Below are 14,730 nucleotides of genomic sequence, written 5' to 3' on the forward strand. Positions count from 1 at the left end.
TGAAAGTGATTATGTTAACAATGTGCCTTTGTGGGACTCCTGCGCTGGTGGAACAATCCCCTGAGGCCCAGTAATAAGTAGCTCATGACCAAAAAAATCCTGGTGGGCACAGTTCATTTAAATCCCTATTAATCTTATTCAGACCTCATTTACTTTCATTCCAATGCACTCACTCGGATGCCGTGTGGAAGAGGAACGGAAGACGCCTCTGGGCTGCTTTGAAGCAGACAGGTGCCTGCCTTGATTTCTTCTCGACTCAGTATCAGAAATGGATGGCTTCAAGCTGCCTCTCAGCAGGTTCTTTCGAAACAACATGCCGGTGCTGAAAATGTACATGAAATGAGAATGCCCTGCTGGCACAGGCATATATACGTTCAAATGCAAGGGATTGGGAGTGTCCATTCATTCATTCATTTGATTTATATACCACATCCCTTCCCAAGGTCCCTGAGCAGCTGTCTGGATGCTCTCTGAAAGCAAACCAGGACATAACCCCAACGAGTCGTTTAGGAACATGGGAACACAAGAAGATGCCTTATACTGAGCCACAACACTGATCTATGTAGCTCAATATTTTGACTGGCAGCAGCTCTCCTGGCAGGGTGTCGGACAGGGTCCTCTCAAAGCCCCACCTGGAGATGGTGGGACTTGAACCTGGGAACTTCTTCATGCAAAGTCAATGCTCTACCACTGAGCTACAGGCCTTCCCTGGGACCTGAAAGGGCCACACTTCTTTATTTCCAGAGGTGTTGTTTCAGGTAAGGTTGGGATGCAGGTGGCGCTGTGGGTTAAACCACAGAGCCTAGGACTTGCTGATCAGAAGGTCGGCGGTTCAAATCCCCGCGACGGGGTGAGCTCCCATTGCTCGGTCCCTGCTCCTGCCAACCTAGCAGTTCGAAAGCACGTCAAAGTGCAAGTAGATAAATAGGGACCGCTCCGGCGGGAAGGTAAACGGCATTTCTGTGCACCAGAAGCGGCTTAGTCATGCTGGCCACATGACCCAGAAACTGTACACCGGCTCCCTCGGCCAATAAAGCGAGATGAGCGCCACAACCCCAGAGTCGGCCACGACTGGACCTAATGGTCAGGGGTCCCTTTACCTAAGCTTGGGACAGGGAGGTAAGGTTCAAAGACTTGCTGTTGGATATAGTCAGCGTTAAAATGGAAAACAATTATTTAAGTACAATTGCACCTAGCCTCTTAGCTGTGTATTTTAAGGCAGGGGTGGCCCTCCAGACACTGGAGAATGGTGCCCATAGGGATTGGTAGGGTAGAAAGCCAGTGCCAGAGGCAACTGTAGGTGAGACCAGAGCCAGTGATAGGCAGAGCCAAGGAATTATAGTTTTGTCCCCATCTTCTTCCCAGCTGTGTTGTACATGGGCAAACTTTGAGAATGAGGAGGAGGAAGCTGGCAGATAGTTGTATCTCTTGCACTGGTTGTAAGTTAGACAGCAGGGAGGTGAGGGCTGGCTGAGGAGAGATTGAGGTTGGCGGGGCATTGCCCCATTTCCCCCAGTACATCAGCCTCTACTGCCTCCAGATGCTGCTCAACTGCAACTCTCCAATCACACTTGACCATTGGCCATGTTGACTGAGTCCAACAGCATCTGAGAAGCCACAGGTTAGCAACCCCTGTTTTCAAGAGAGCAAGAGGGATTAGTCCCTCAAACAGTGGCACTTTTCACAGCCACTGTTTCCATGGGCTGTTGCTTCTTTGTCACACACACACACCCCCATCTGTGATTTCTCCTTCCTTGGGTATCCCCAACCAGATCATGTTGTTGGGGAGAAAACATGGCTGAGGGAAAGCAAAACCAAACTAGAGCAAGGGTGGTGATTCCTGGTCTGGTCACATGTGTGGCCCTAAGCAATCAGGAAGGCAGTGCACGTCTCACGCCCACAAAGAAACTCTCCAACCTGAGAAATCTAAGCGATTGCACCTATTTTATTTAGTTATACAGTGGTACCTCAGGTTACATATGCTTCAGGTTACATAGGCTTCAGGTTACAGCCTCCACTAACCCAGAAATAGTGCTTCAGGTTAAGAACTTTGCTTCAGGATGAGAACAGAAATCGTGCTCCGGTGGCGCGGCAGCAGCGGGAGGCCCCATTAGCTAAAGTGGTGCTTCAGGTTAAGAACAGTTTCAGGTTAAGTACAGACCTCCGGAACGAATTAAGTACTTAACCTGAGGTACCACTGTATATTTAACAAAAGCAATTGGCTGCTTAATCTAATAATCTCTAAAATCTAAGATCTGGTGATAATCTCTACATAAAATACCTGGTTCAGGGAACCTGGGGCCCTCTAGATGAGACCTGGGAAACCTTTGGCCCTCCAGATGTTGCTGAACTCCAACCAGTCCTAGCAAGCAGGGTCAATGGCCAGGATTGATGGGAATTGTGGTTCAGCAACATCTGGAGTGTCTAATGGTTACTCACACCTCCTGTAGATAATGTTGGACTGTAATCCCCTTCATCCCTGACTACTGACCGCACTGCCTGGGGCTGATGGGAGATGTAGTCCATGACCCCAGAATCCCATCCAACTCTATGGTTCTATGAATATCTGGAGGTTTAAAAGTTTCACATCCTTGATACAGCACTTGGGTCTAAGTAGCTGAGTGCTCTTTGCAGGATTGGAAGCTTTTTTCTGAAGCTTGCTTGCTGTGTCAGGAGGGAGATTTGGGAAGGTGGTAGCAAGGCTAAGCTCTTTCTTTTAAGCCTACTTTCAAATCCAAAAAAAAAAATCTGAAGAGCCAGCCACAGGTTCCCCATCCCTGACCTAATTCTTGGCTTTATGGACACACCTACACTAAAGCCTTTGTGGTTCCTATACTATTTTAATTGACACAGCTTTCATGAAATAATTCTGGGGATTCCCGTTTATAGAGGATGCTGAGAATTCACAGAAATCCTTAGCCACTCTTACAGGTCTTAAGTCCATGGAGTTTTCTGCAGAGAATATCTGAAGCACCACTGGAATCTGAATCTTCTATCTAAACCCTTGTCCAATATCCCATGCACAGGATGTTGATGGTATAGGAGCTTTCACATAACCAGCCAGTCTGAAAGACAATACAGCATGCCACATGCACCCTGGGGGCAGAGGGAGACAATATGTGCCAAGCTCTTTTTAGAAAGCCGCCACTCCTATTCCTTCCAGTAATTATGCCCATGTCTCCTTAACTGTCCTAGATCTCAGTCACTTGCTTGAGAATGACGTGCGGGGCATTTTGCACAACACTCTGTGTCGGGCTAGATGGCCCAGAGATCGCAAGAATGAAAATCTGATGCTGTTGCTCTGTCCTTTTTCTAAGGCGTGTGTCCTTCACATCACCTATAGGCTTTACTTCTGCCCAACTTAAATAGCCTTCCTGTCTTCTTGCCCAACCTGGCAGGAACAAGAGAAAGGTTGGCATGCCAAATGTGTTCCTCCTCCCTCGTTGAATCATTCCACCCTTAGAGAATTGGGGGCCAGAATTGTCAAAGACTTCTAGACAGGTGAAACACAAGTTCTGGCAAACTGTGGGACGCTACCCCCCCCCTTCTCAAAATCCCCCTCCCGTCACTTCTTTTTTTTAAACCCCCCTCCAGACACAGCATGTAGACTTCAGGGGGAAATATCCCATTCACATAAAAGTCATTCCACCACTTGGACCCAGGTGCTATATCAGGGTGGGGGAACTTTGGCTCATCAGAGGCTATTGGACTACATCTCCCATCAACCATAGCCAGCTTGGCCAATGACAGGGGATGATGGAATTCGTAGTCAATCTCTAGATGGTCACTGGCTTCTCAACCCCGTGCTATATAAATGCAAAGTATTATTATTATCACCAATGTAACTGTTTTAGCATGTAATCATATCTTTTTTTCAAATTATTTTTATTAGTTTTCCAAATTGTTACAAACCAAACTAAATTACTTTAATACTATTTCTTTAAAAAAATTAGATTTCCTGCTCCTGTTGCAAACATATGTCCATCAATTTCTCCTGTAGCCACATCATTGCTTCTTTAATATGCATTTCATCCTTTACTTGTTGACCATTTTTACAGCAAGCCATTATTTCCTCCTCACTTATAAATATAAAATCCATTTCACATGTGTACTCCTTCATAAACCTTGTTGTCTCAGACCTGGTATGCTGGGAGAGTAGATTATTATCTTCCTTTGTTCAGTCTTTGCAGTGTTTACAAGATCGCATTCCAACTTCCACTGTTCACCACTTGTGTACAGGCTGCGGAGCATGCAGTCATCATCACCCACCAATGTTTCCTCACTCGCCCATCTTCCTTTCCTTTATCCTGAGTGTCACCTGTCTTGATCTTGGCCGCAGACATCCATGTGAGATGAAGGATTAGTCAAACTGGCAGAAATATGTCCTGACTCTTTGCCAAGAGACCGAAGGAAACGTCTCACCTTGAGAACCTTCACCTCGAAAACACCTGAAGCGAGGCGTCTCTCGTCCTGGAGTGGATTTATAGCCCTGATGAGCAGGGGTGGCTTGAGGTCACCTACTCCCCTGGCTGGTCCAGGGCAGTTTTACATTTGATTTATGCACCAGCACACATCCCTTAGTAACATGCTCAGAGAACACAGCTACTGTCAAGAGTGAAATGAGCCTCTTCATGTGAGCAAGTGAAAAAGAGCAATTATCCATAGTGGATTTGCAGTGTTTAGTGTGTTTGTTTGTTTGTTTTTAAGAAGACTGCTATAAAACTTTATTGATGCATAATTCACAAAGATGCTGTGGCTTGGCTTACTTCAGAGAAAATATAGGCATGGTCATAACACTAAGTGAAAGGATTCAGTCAACAGAAATTTAGGTTGCTTATCTATAAAGGGGTAGATTGGAAGTCACAGGGGCTGAAATGTAAATCTCCTTCCTCTGAGACACAGATGCAATAAAAATGCTCAACTCCCTTGATAACATTAGGGACCACTGAGGAATGGCAGGGAAGACAGCAACCTCCAAATTTAGTTTTACACACTAGTTTCTGCAACAAATTTTAAGGACTAAGAACAAATGAGCTGCTTTCCAGTAAGATGGTAGTCCTTGTTTTAAAAAGAATCCTTGCAGTCTCCAGCAAATGTACCATGATGGAGATGGGATCACCTTTTCTTAAAGCCATACTTCTTTCGCTCATAGAAGAGATCTGTTTTTGAGCTGCCCAGATTGCCAATCTTGGGACAGCCATCTCGATCTTTCTCCTGGATGGTGCATTCTTTACAGTAGTATGCATCAGAGACACCAGGACCTCCACATATTACACAGTGCCCTTTATAAGACCCATAGTTGCACTCATCACATATGCACACCAGTGTGCAGGGCCGCACATAAGAGTCACAAATAACACACTTGCTATCACACTTTTCACATAGTCGTCCAATAGCCATGCCCGCCTGCTTGCGGCAGAAGATCAAATACAGGTGGTGCTTGGCCATCCCTGAAACCCTTCGCCTCGCGCCGCTGTCATTACTCTTTGCAGTGTTTAGTTGAGATTGTTTGCCTCTTTAAAAAAATGCATGGAATGGCTTTCTGATGCTTCCTGCAGTGCTGGAATTCCTCCCTCTGCAACTTACAGTACCAGTTCAGTTAGGTTAAGCACACAAGAAGAGCTTGCTGGATCAGGCCAATGGCCCATCTAGTTCAGCATCCTGTTCTCACCATGGCCAACCAGATGCCTGTGGAAAACCAACAAGCAGGATTCAATCATAACAGCACTTTCTCCCTACATGGAAGCCACTGTCATAAAGAGAAGGGTACTGGACTACCAGCTTGGAGACCAGCATTCAGATTTCCACTCCGCCATGAAACTGAGTGACCTTGGCCCAGTCATTGTCTTTTGCCCTAACCTACCTCAGAGACAGAGGCGGATTTAGGGGAGTGCAAGCAGTTCAGTCACACGGGACACGGAGCCTCGGTGGCACTGCAGGAGGCGCTGCAACTACTATTTAGAATGGAGTATGGGGGGGTGCTGAATTTTGGTGTTGCACAGAGTGCCGCTGAAATTTGAGACCCGAGTATCAAAGCATTGGTGTGAAGATAAAATGGAGGTGGGAAGAGAGAATTGTGTATGCCAACTTGACCTCCTGGAAGGAAAGGTGAAATATAAATGTAATAATAAAGTAAGGAATAATTAAAGAAACCCTGAAGTCCACACACAGATTTCTACCCATGGTTATTGAACCAGTGGATATTTTCCTACATGTACATAGATTGAGAAATGTGGCTTCAAAACATATTATTGGGGAGTACTTGGCCTGGGAATTTTTAGAAAGCAAAAAAATACTGTGATTTTTAAACAGATAGTGTACAGTGGTATCTCTGGTTACAAATGCTTCTGGTTACAAATGCTTCAGGTTACATGCTCCGCTAACCCGGAAGTAGCTGCTCCTGGTTGCAAACTTTGCCCCAGGATGCGAACAGAAATCACGCACCTCTGGCACGCGTGCAGCTGGAGGCCCCATTAGCAAAAGCGCACCTCAGGATAAGAACAGTTTCAGCTTCAGAATGGACCTCCGGAACAAATTAAGTTTGTAACCAGAGGTACCACTGTAATTGGTGAGTTTGAACCAGGTACACCAAAAATTGGGTAAAGTCACACCAAAGTCACATTTGGGTCCACCATCTTGATTCAAAACCATGCTTGGTAACCAAACATCAATGAAGACCCCCACCTTGGGAACCCTTGTGCTGAGTTTGACTCCGATATCTCAAGAAGGAGCCAAACCTATGCCAAAAGACAGATGAAGTCATGCCAAAGTCACATTTTGGTCCACCATCTGATTTTAAAAGGTTAAAGGTAAAGGTAAAGGGACCCCTGAACATTAGGTCCAGTCGTGACCGACTCTGGGGTTGCGGCGCTCATCTCGCTTTATTGGCCAAGGGAGCCGGCGTACAGCTTCCGGGTCATGTGGCCAGCATGACTAAGCCGCTTCTGGCAAACCAGAGCAGTGCACGGAAACGCCGTTTACCTTCCCGCCAGAGCGGTACCTATTTATCTACTTGCACTTTGACGTGCTTTCAAACTGCTAGGTTGGCAGGAGCAGGGACCAAGCAACGGGAGCTCACCCCGTCATGGGGATTCGAACCACCGACCTTCTGATCGGCAGTACTAGGCTCTGTGGTTTAACCCACAGCGCCACCCCTCACTCCACCTCAGGAAACCTCTGTAACGAGTTTGGTATCAATGTCACAAGAGGCATTTGAAAGCACAGAAAATGGATAAACCGTTTTCCAAAATATATCGTAGATGCATGCCATGTAGACATTTATTTATTCCATAAAACTTATTTCCTGTTTGGTTGTTAAAAACAAAAAACAAAACCACAAAACTCAAAGCTGTAACATACAGTAAACACTTTTGTGATTGTGACATGTGACAATCCACATGTGCTTTTGTACTTTTTTTTCTGGGCTGGCAGGAAAAAAATGTATAAAGTAGCTTAAATGAAGATTTTATAAAGCATAGTTCAGGAAAGCACAAAATATTGCAACTTTGGTTTCAAGGTAAAAACAGCAACACTGTTACAGTGGTACCCCGGGTTACATATGCTTCAGGTTACATAAGCTTCAGGTTACAGACTCCACTAACCCAGAAATAGTGCTTCAGGTTATGAACTTTGCTTCAGGATGAGAACAGCAATTGTGCTCCGGCGGCATGGCAGCAGCAGGAGACCCCATTAACTAAAGTGGTGCTTCAGGTTAAGAACAGTTTCAGGTTAAGAACGGACCTCTGGGATGAATTAAGTACTTAACCCGAGGTACCACTGTACCTCCACCTTACAAAGCCCAGTCCTCCTGGCAGCTATAAGAAATTGCATCTTACCCACTGCACCCTCTTTTGTGAACTGTGCTCCTTTGATCTTCATGAAACCAACCTTATCAAAAGACCCACATTATTGTGTTGTGTCAATCAGAGCTGCCCAGGAAATGAACATCTCTGTCGACTTGTACAAACCAGTCTGGCCACTCTCTCATTACAGCTGCCTCACACTCAGCCACGTGAGCCTGTACATTCCACCTGGGTGTATGCAATAATGTTGCTTGGCTTAAGCACCACTGTCTGGTCCTCTTTGTGCTAAAACCAGACATTTGTTCTTGATCTAGTAGCTTCTAAGTGCTCTTCCCTTCATACCTTTTTTTTGGGGGGGGCGGCAGAGGGGTTCTCAAAGCAGCCATCAGAATCAGGATGGCCAGTTGAAAACGAGGACAGGGTTTCTGCACCTTTAATGTGTCAAAGAGTGAATCTGAGCTTGCGGAACAAACTGCACACCCATCAGGCTCCTCCCTCATCTATCATCAACTATTCCACCAGGCTATTAGGAGAGAGAAATGGCAATGCAGGGACTCTCTGTCAGCTCTGATGAAAGGCCAGAAACTTTTGGCTCCCTTTTCTCCTTTAAATCTTGCAGTTCTGGCTGATCATTATAAGAATTCTGAATGTAATTTAACAAGAGCTTGAGTTGGGTTTTTATTTCCTCCTCCCTCCAAATCCCTTTTCCTTTTCTGTGGTGTATTGTAGATTGTTGCAGGGATGCGTTCATCAATACAGTCGTACCTTGGTTGTCAAACGGAATCCATTCCAGAAGTCCGTTCAACTTCTGAAAACGTTCAGCAACCAAGGTGCGGCTTCCGATTAGCTGCAGGAGCTTCCTGAATTGCAATCAGAAGCCGTGGAAGCCAAGTCGGATGTTCGACTTCCAAATAACGTTCGCAAACCAGAATACTCACTTCCAGGTTTGCGGCGTTCAGGAGCCAAAACATTCAACTCTCAAGGCATTTGGCTTCCAAAGTATGACTGTATAGTGGTACCTCGGGTTACATACGCTTCAGGTTACCTACACTTCAGGTTACAGACTCCACTAACCCAGAAATAGTGCTTCAGGTTAAGAATTTTGCTTCAGGATGAGAACAGAAATAGTGCTCCGGCGGCAGCAGGAGGCCCCATTAGCTAAAGTGGTGCTTCAGGTTAAGAACAGTTTCAGGTTAAGTACAGACCTCCGGAATGAATTAAATACTTAACCCAAGGTACCACTGTATTCGTAAGAAATTTGCAGAGCTTTGTTTTCATTCCCCCCCCCTGAAGGGTAGGATAAAAATGCTATAAGCAAACAAACAATTAAAGGATTAGGGCCTCATTTTCACCTGGCCATACACACTGTCCTGGGATTGCTGTGGTCTCCTCCCCCCGCCCCCAACCATAGCTCCCACTCAGCAGATTTTGTGCTGGATGCATACCCTGGTCATGACCCCATTGATTTCAATAGGACTAAAGTGTTTGTGACTTAACTTAGTATGGATCAAATCCAGCATCTTTTAAGATTGTAGCTTCAGGCATGTCACTATCTCAGCCTCAATGTCCCATCTTCAATACAGGGATAATTATATTGACCTTACAGCATTGTTACAACAAGTATTACTGATATAATTAATGGAAGCAGCTTGAACATTTAAAAATCATTAGCAGTAATAGTAGAATCATAGAATTTTAGAGTTGGAAAAGACCAAAAGCATTATCTAGTTCAACCCCCTGTAATGCAGGAATCTTTCTGGTCAACATGGGGCTTGCACCAGTGACCTTGAGATTAAGAGACTCATGTTCTACCAGCTGAGCTATTTAGTTTCCTATTTAGTAGTGTGGCTATGTTACAGGGATGCTTTCTTATAAGACTTTCTGCTCATTCCATAAAGAGCATTCTGGTTACTCATGTTTCTCATATTGCCAAAAGTTATACATTGGAAGCATCCCAGAAAATGATTAAGAAAGAGTCACAAGGACCAGCCCATTCTTAGTTCCTTCCTTGTGCAAAGAAAAGCTATGTTCAAGTCCCAACACTGAACATTCTCTGCTGTTTTAGCAGTGTTTTTGCAGTAGCGACAGCAGTAGGTACAATCTTGGGAGCTGAGTCATGCCTCCTGGAGCCAATTAGGGCAACTTTTGTTTCCCTTGAGGGGCTGGCTTTTCAGCCAAACTCTGCTGTTTATTGATTCATAGTGTAGCAGGGTATGTGCGAATATTTGTTGATGGTTATCTTTGCTTGGTGAGAGTATCCTCAGAGAGCTGATTCCAGTGATACGCTGCTCTGCTTACACATTGAAGATGTTAAACGGGCATGTTGTTCTGTCCTGTATGCAACCAAACTGCATCAGAATTCACATGCATCAGGGATGGGGGAGCTTTCTAGCCTGAGAGCCACATTGCCTTATGGGAAACCTCCCAAAAGCCACACTGCCAGTAGTGGGGCAGGCCAGAGGATACCGTAATATATGCTTTGGAAACCTCAGGATTGTGCTATTGCAATGCCTTTTACACTGGGCTGCCTTTGAAAACGGTTTGGAAGTTTCAATTAGTGCAGAATGTGGATATTCAATGAATGACAGGCATCATATAAGATAGCACCAGTTCTGTTACAACTACAGTGGCTGCTGATTATGCTTCTGAATCCAACTCAAAATGCTGGATTTGAACTATAATGCTCTTCAACACTCAGGACCCCAGCATCTTCTGGGTCACACTATGAATTGACGTGCACCATTAGACCTTCTTTGGAGGCCCTTCTCCAGCTCCTTTCGCAGAGGGATGCTCAAAGGGTAGTGATGAGGGAGACGGCCTTTTCAGCTACAGGATGCACTCCCTAGCAGGGTTGCCTGGTACCTTTGTTGACATCTTTTCAATTCCAGATAAAGCAGTGTCAGATTTAGAGCAGTTCCCCTACACAAAGCGCTATGCTGAAGGGGCACAAAATTGAGAAGATCCATGATTGAGAAGATCCATTTGGGAGTGCCAAATCTTGGCTTCGCTCAGGGTGCAATATTACCAAAGACGACCAAAGTCCACCCATGGCAAAAGGCTTTTCCCAAGCATTTGATAGACAGAGATTATGTTGTTTTGTTATTAGTGTGCTGGCAAGCTTCCAGCAGCTGTTATGGGGCTTGCTTGGTCTGTTTTTATGGTATTATGTATTTATAATTATGCTTTTAATATGTTGCATGTCACTTGAAGACTGTTGAGTAACAAGTGACTAACCAGTCTAATAAATACATTTTTATCTGCTGTTGTTTTCCCAGTGAATAACTTTTTGACTTGAAGGGCCATACTTGTGAATGTTGTTAGTGTGGGGGCAGAGAGCAGTGGATATTAATTTCCACCTCAAATGCACACCTAAGGTAGCCTTTTTCATTCCATTTACAGACCCAGGAAATGCAGGAGGAAATTCAACAATTATACATGCGGGACGGCTTGGCGGGGAGCTGCAGACATGAGGAATTCAGTGTTGGACTGTTATGGTCGTTCTGTCAAGTGCAAGCATTTCTGCTTGCCTTATGGAATTATTATTTAAAATTTTATACCGCCCTTCATCTGAGGACCACAGAGTGGTTTACAATATAAAGGTAATACTCTCCGTTCTCCTTTCCTCTCCCTGCATATAGGACTCAGCTACACTAAAAAAGGGGGAAAGAGAGGACCCAAATAATTATCGCCCAGTCAGTCTGACATCAATACCAGGGAAGATTCTGGAGCAGATCATTAAGCAAACAGTCTGTGAGCACCTAGAAAGGAATGCTGTGATCACCAATAGTCAGCATGGATTTCTGAAAAATAAGTCATGTCAGACTAACCTGATCTCGTTTTTTGACAGAATTACAAGCCTGGTAGATGAAGGGAACGCAGTGGATGTAGCCTACCTTGATTTCAGCAAGGCATTTGACAAGGTGCCCCATGATATTCTTGTAAAGAAGCTGGTAAAATGCGGTCTTGACTTTGCTACCACTCAGTGGACTTGTAACTGGCTGACTGACCGAACCCAAAGGGTGCTCATCAATGGTTCCTCTTCATCCTGGAGAAGAGTGACTAGTGGGGTGCCACAGGGTTCTGTCTTGGGCCTGGTCTTATTCAACATCTTTATCAACGACTTGGATGATGGACTCAAGGGCATCCTGATCAAATTTGCAGACACCAAACTGGGAGGGGTGGCTAACACCCCAGAGGACAGGATCACACTTCAAAATGACCTTGACAGATTAGAGAACTGGGCCAAAACAAACAAGATGAATTTTAACAGGGAGAAATGTAAAGTATTGCACTTGGGCAAAAAAAATGAGAGGCACAAATACAAGATGGGTGACACCTGGCTTGAGAGCAGTATATGTGAAAAGGATCTAGGAGTCTTGGTTGACCACAAACTTGACATGAGCCAACAGTGTGACGCGGCAGCTAAAAAAGCCAATGCAATTCTGGGCTGCATCAATAGGAGTATAGCATCTAGATCAAGGGAAGTAATAGTGCCACTGTATTCTGCTCTGGTCAGACCTCACCTGGAGTACTGTGTCCAGTTTTGGGCACCACAGTTCAAGAAGGACACTGACAAACTGGAACGTGTCCAGAGGAGGGCAACCAAAATGGTCAAAGGCCTGGAAACAATGCCTTATGAGGAACGGCTAAGGGAGCTGGGCATGTTTAGCCTGGAGAAGAGGAGGTTAAGGGGTGATATGATAGCCATGTTCAAATATATAAAAGGATGTCACATAGAGGAGGGAGAAAGGTTGTTTTCTGCTGCTCCAGAGAAGCGGACACGGAGCAATGGATCCAAACTACAAGAAAGAAGATTCCACCTAAACATTAGGAAGAACTTCCTGACAGTAAGAGCTGTTTGACAGTGGAATTTGCTGCCAAGGAGTGTGGTGGAGTCTCCTTCTTTGGAGGTCTTTAAGCAGAGGCTTGACAACCATATGTCAGGAGTGCTCTGATGGTGTTTCCTGCTTGGCAGGGGGTTGGACTCGATGGCCCTTGTGGTCTCTTCCAACTCTATGATTCTATGATTCTACACAGCTGCAAATAAAATGTTTTAAATGTGTTGTAAAGTGCAATATACAAATGTGACACTAGATGAGTCATGCCAAATTCAATGCATTTTTCAAAACGTTTTTAAAAAAAGCATTTTCACAGCATTTTTTACGTGTATAGATTCCACCATAGTTTGGGGAGTTCTCCTAATTCCCCCCATCAGCCAATTTAAGAGGCAAATGGGGGAGGATGGGGGGAAACCTTGTTGCGCTAGCAGGACTTATTATTTCTACTAGTACAACTATTTAGTTGAATCCAGCCCAGAAATGTTATTGAACAAAAGCTTCTCCTTTCTGCAGTGATTAGTAGAGAACATAGGATTCCACCTTATATGGCATCCCGACACCTCAGCATTGTCCCCTTGATCTGGCAGCAGCTTTCCAGGGTCTGAATTGGAGGCCATTTTCATCACCTGCAACCTGATCGTCTTATAACTGGTGATGACAGGGCTTTAACCTGTTCCTGGCCGGGTGTGTGCTGTCTCTGGGCTACAGAGCTACAGACCGATATCACAGGGGCAGGCAATGTAATAACTCTGGGTGCACAGGCAGTGATAATAAGAGTGGAATTGGGTTTCTTTGTGACTCCTTTGCTCCCCATGACTCACAGTTGTGTTGGCTTTCTGCACGATCATGGGAAATTATGAAATGAAAAGGGACAGGCAGTTGGGTTGAGAAGCAACGTCATTCACCGGGGGGGGGTGTCTTTCCTTCTGTTGCTCAAGGCAGGTTCTTGTGTGAAACAGCATGTTTCTCAAATACAGTTCAAGAGAGACTCTATGTAAGGTGTTCTTTTCTCCAGGTACACAGTTAGTAGATTGGGTTTTTTATTACCTGATGTAATGGCTCACAGAAAACCAATAAGGGTCCTGAGGATCTAATACCGTATTTTTCGCTCTATAACACGCACCTGACCATAACACGCACATCGTTTTTAGAGGAGGAAAACAAGGGAAAAAACATTCTGAATGAAACAGTGGATGTATCATTTTTGTGCTTCATGCTGTGGCCACAGACATGTGATCTGATGGTGAATTTGGGGTGACCCAATGCAAAAATCCTGAGAATTCCTGTGGATCCATGCTTTGTAACCACGTTTTTGCACCATTGCAGCCCCAGGCAACAGTGGGTGCGTGATTTTTTTGGTGCAGGCTGTAGCCATGGACATGCTATGTGATCTGATGGTGAATTTGGGGTGACCCAATGCAAAAATCCTGAGAATTCCTGTGGATCCATGCTTTGTAACCACGTTTTTGCACCATTGCAGCCCCAGGCAACAGTGGGTGCGTGATTTTTCTGGTGCAGGCTGTAGCCATGGACATGCTATGTGATCTGATGGTGAATTTGGGGTGACCGAATGCAAAGATCCTGAGGATCCCTGTGGATCCATGCTTTGTAACCACATTTTTGCACCATTGCAGCCCCAGGCAACAGTGGGTGCGTGATTTTTTTGGTGCAGGCTGTAGCCATGGACATGCTATGTGATCTGATGGTGAATTTTGGGTGACCCAATGCAAAGATCCTGAGGATCCATGTGGATCTATGCTTTGTAACCACATTTTAAATGGGGAGCGAAGGAAAAACAAAGAAGGGACATGAGGTGGTGTGCAGAGAAGCAGCTGGCTAAGAATGCAGGAGAGGGATTTAACGGGAGGGAGAAAAGAAAGGCAAACGTTTCCCCCCACCCCAGCCATTTCTCTCTCTCTCTCTCTCTCTCTCTCTCTCTCTCTCTCTCTCTCTCTCTCTCCCTCTCCCTCTCCCCCAGCAGCACCGGAGCACAGAGAGGAAATAGAAGGAACACAGTCTGCTTTCCTCTCTGCTTGCCTGGAGGGGAGGGGCTTTCCCTGCTCTTTGTTCCGTTTCAGCAAACACAGCAA

At 45.2% G+C, this 14,730-nt stretch overlaps 1 protein-coding gene across 1 annotated transcript; it reads right to left on the reverse strand.

Annotated features, from left to right (window-relative positions):
* Nucleotides 1-4,698: 4,698 nt before the first annotated feature.
* Nucleotides 4,699-5,478, reverse strand: LOC128416376 (PHD finger-like domain-containing protein 5A). Its single transcript, XM_053394081.1, has one exon. The coding sequence runs from the start codon at nt 5,446-5,448 to the stop codon at nt 5,116-5,118; it is 333 nt and encodes a 110-aa protein (XP_053250056.1). The 5' UTR covers nt 5,449-5,478; the 3' UTR covers nt 4,699-5,115.
* Between the last annotated feature and the right edge of the window lie 9,252 nt (nt 5,479-14,730).

Source organism: Podarcis raffonei, chromosome 6, assembly GCF_027172205.1.
Source record: "Podarcis raffonei isolate rPodRaf1 chromosome 6, rPodRaf1.pri, whole genome shotgun sequence".
NCBI lineage: Eukaryota > Metazoa > Chordata > Lepidosauria > Squamata > Lacertidae > Podarcis > Podarcis raffonei.

What these genes read in the sequence shown, in the direction of transcription:
- LOC128416376 (XM_053394081.1), bottom strand. Translation starts at nt 5,448, where the DNA reads ATGGCCAAGCACCACCTGTATTTGATCTTCTGCCGCAAGCAGGCGGGC.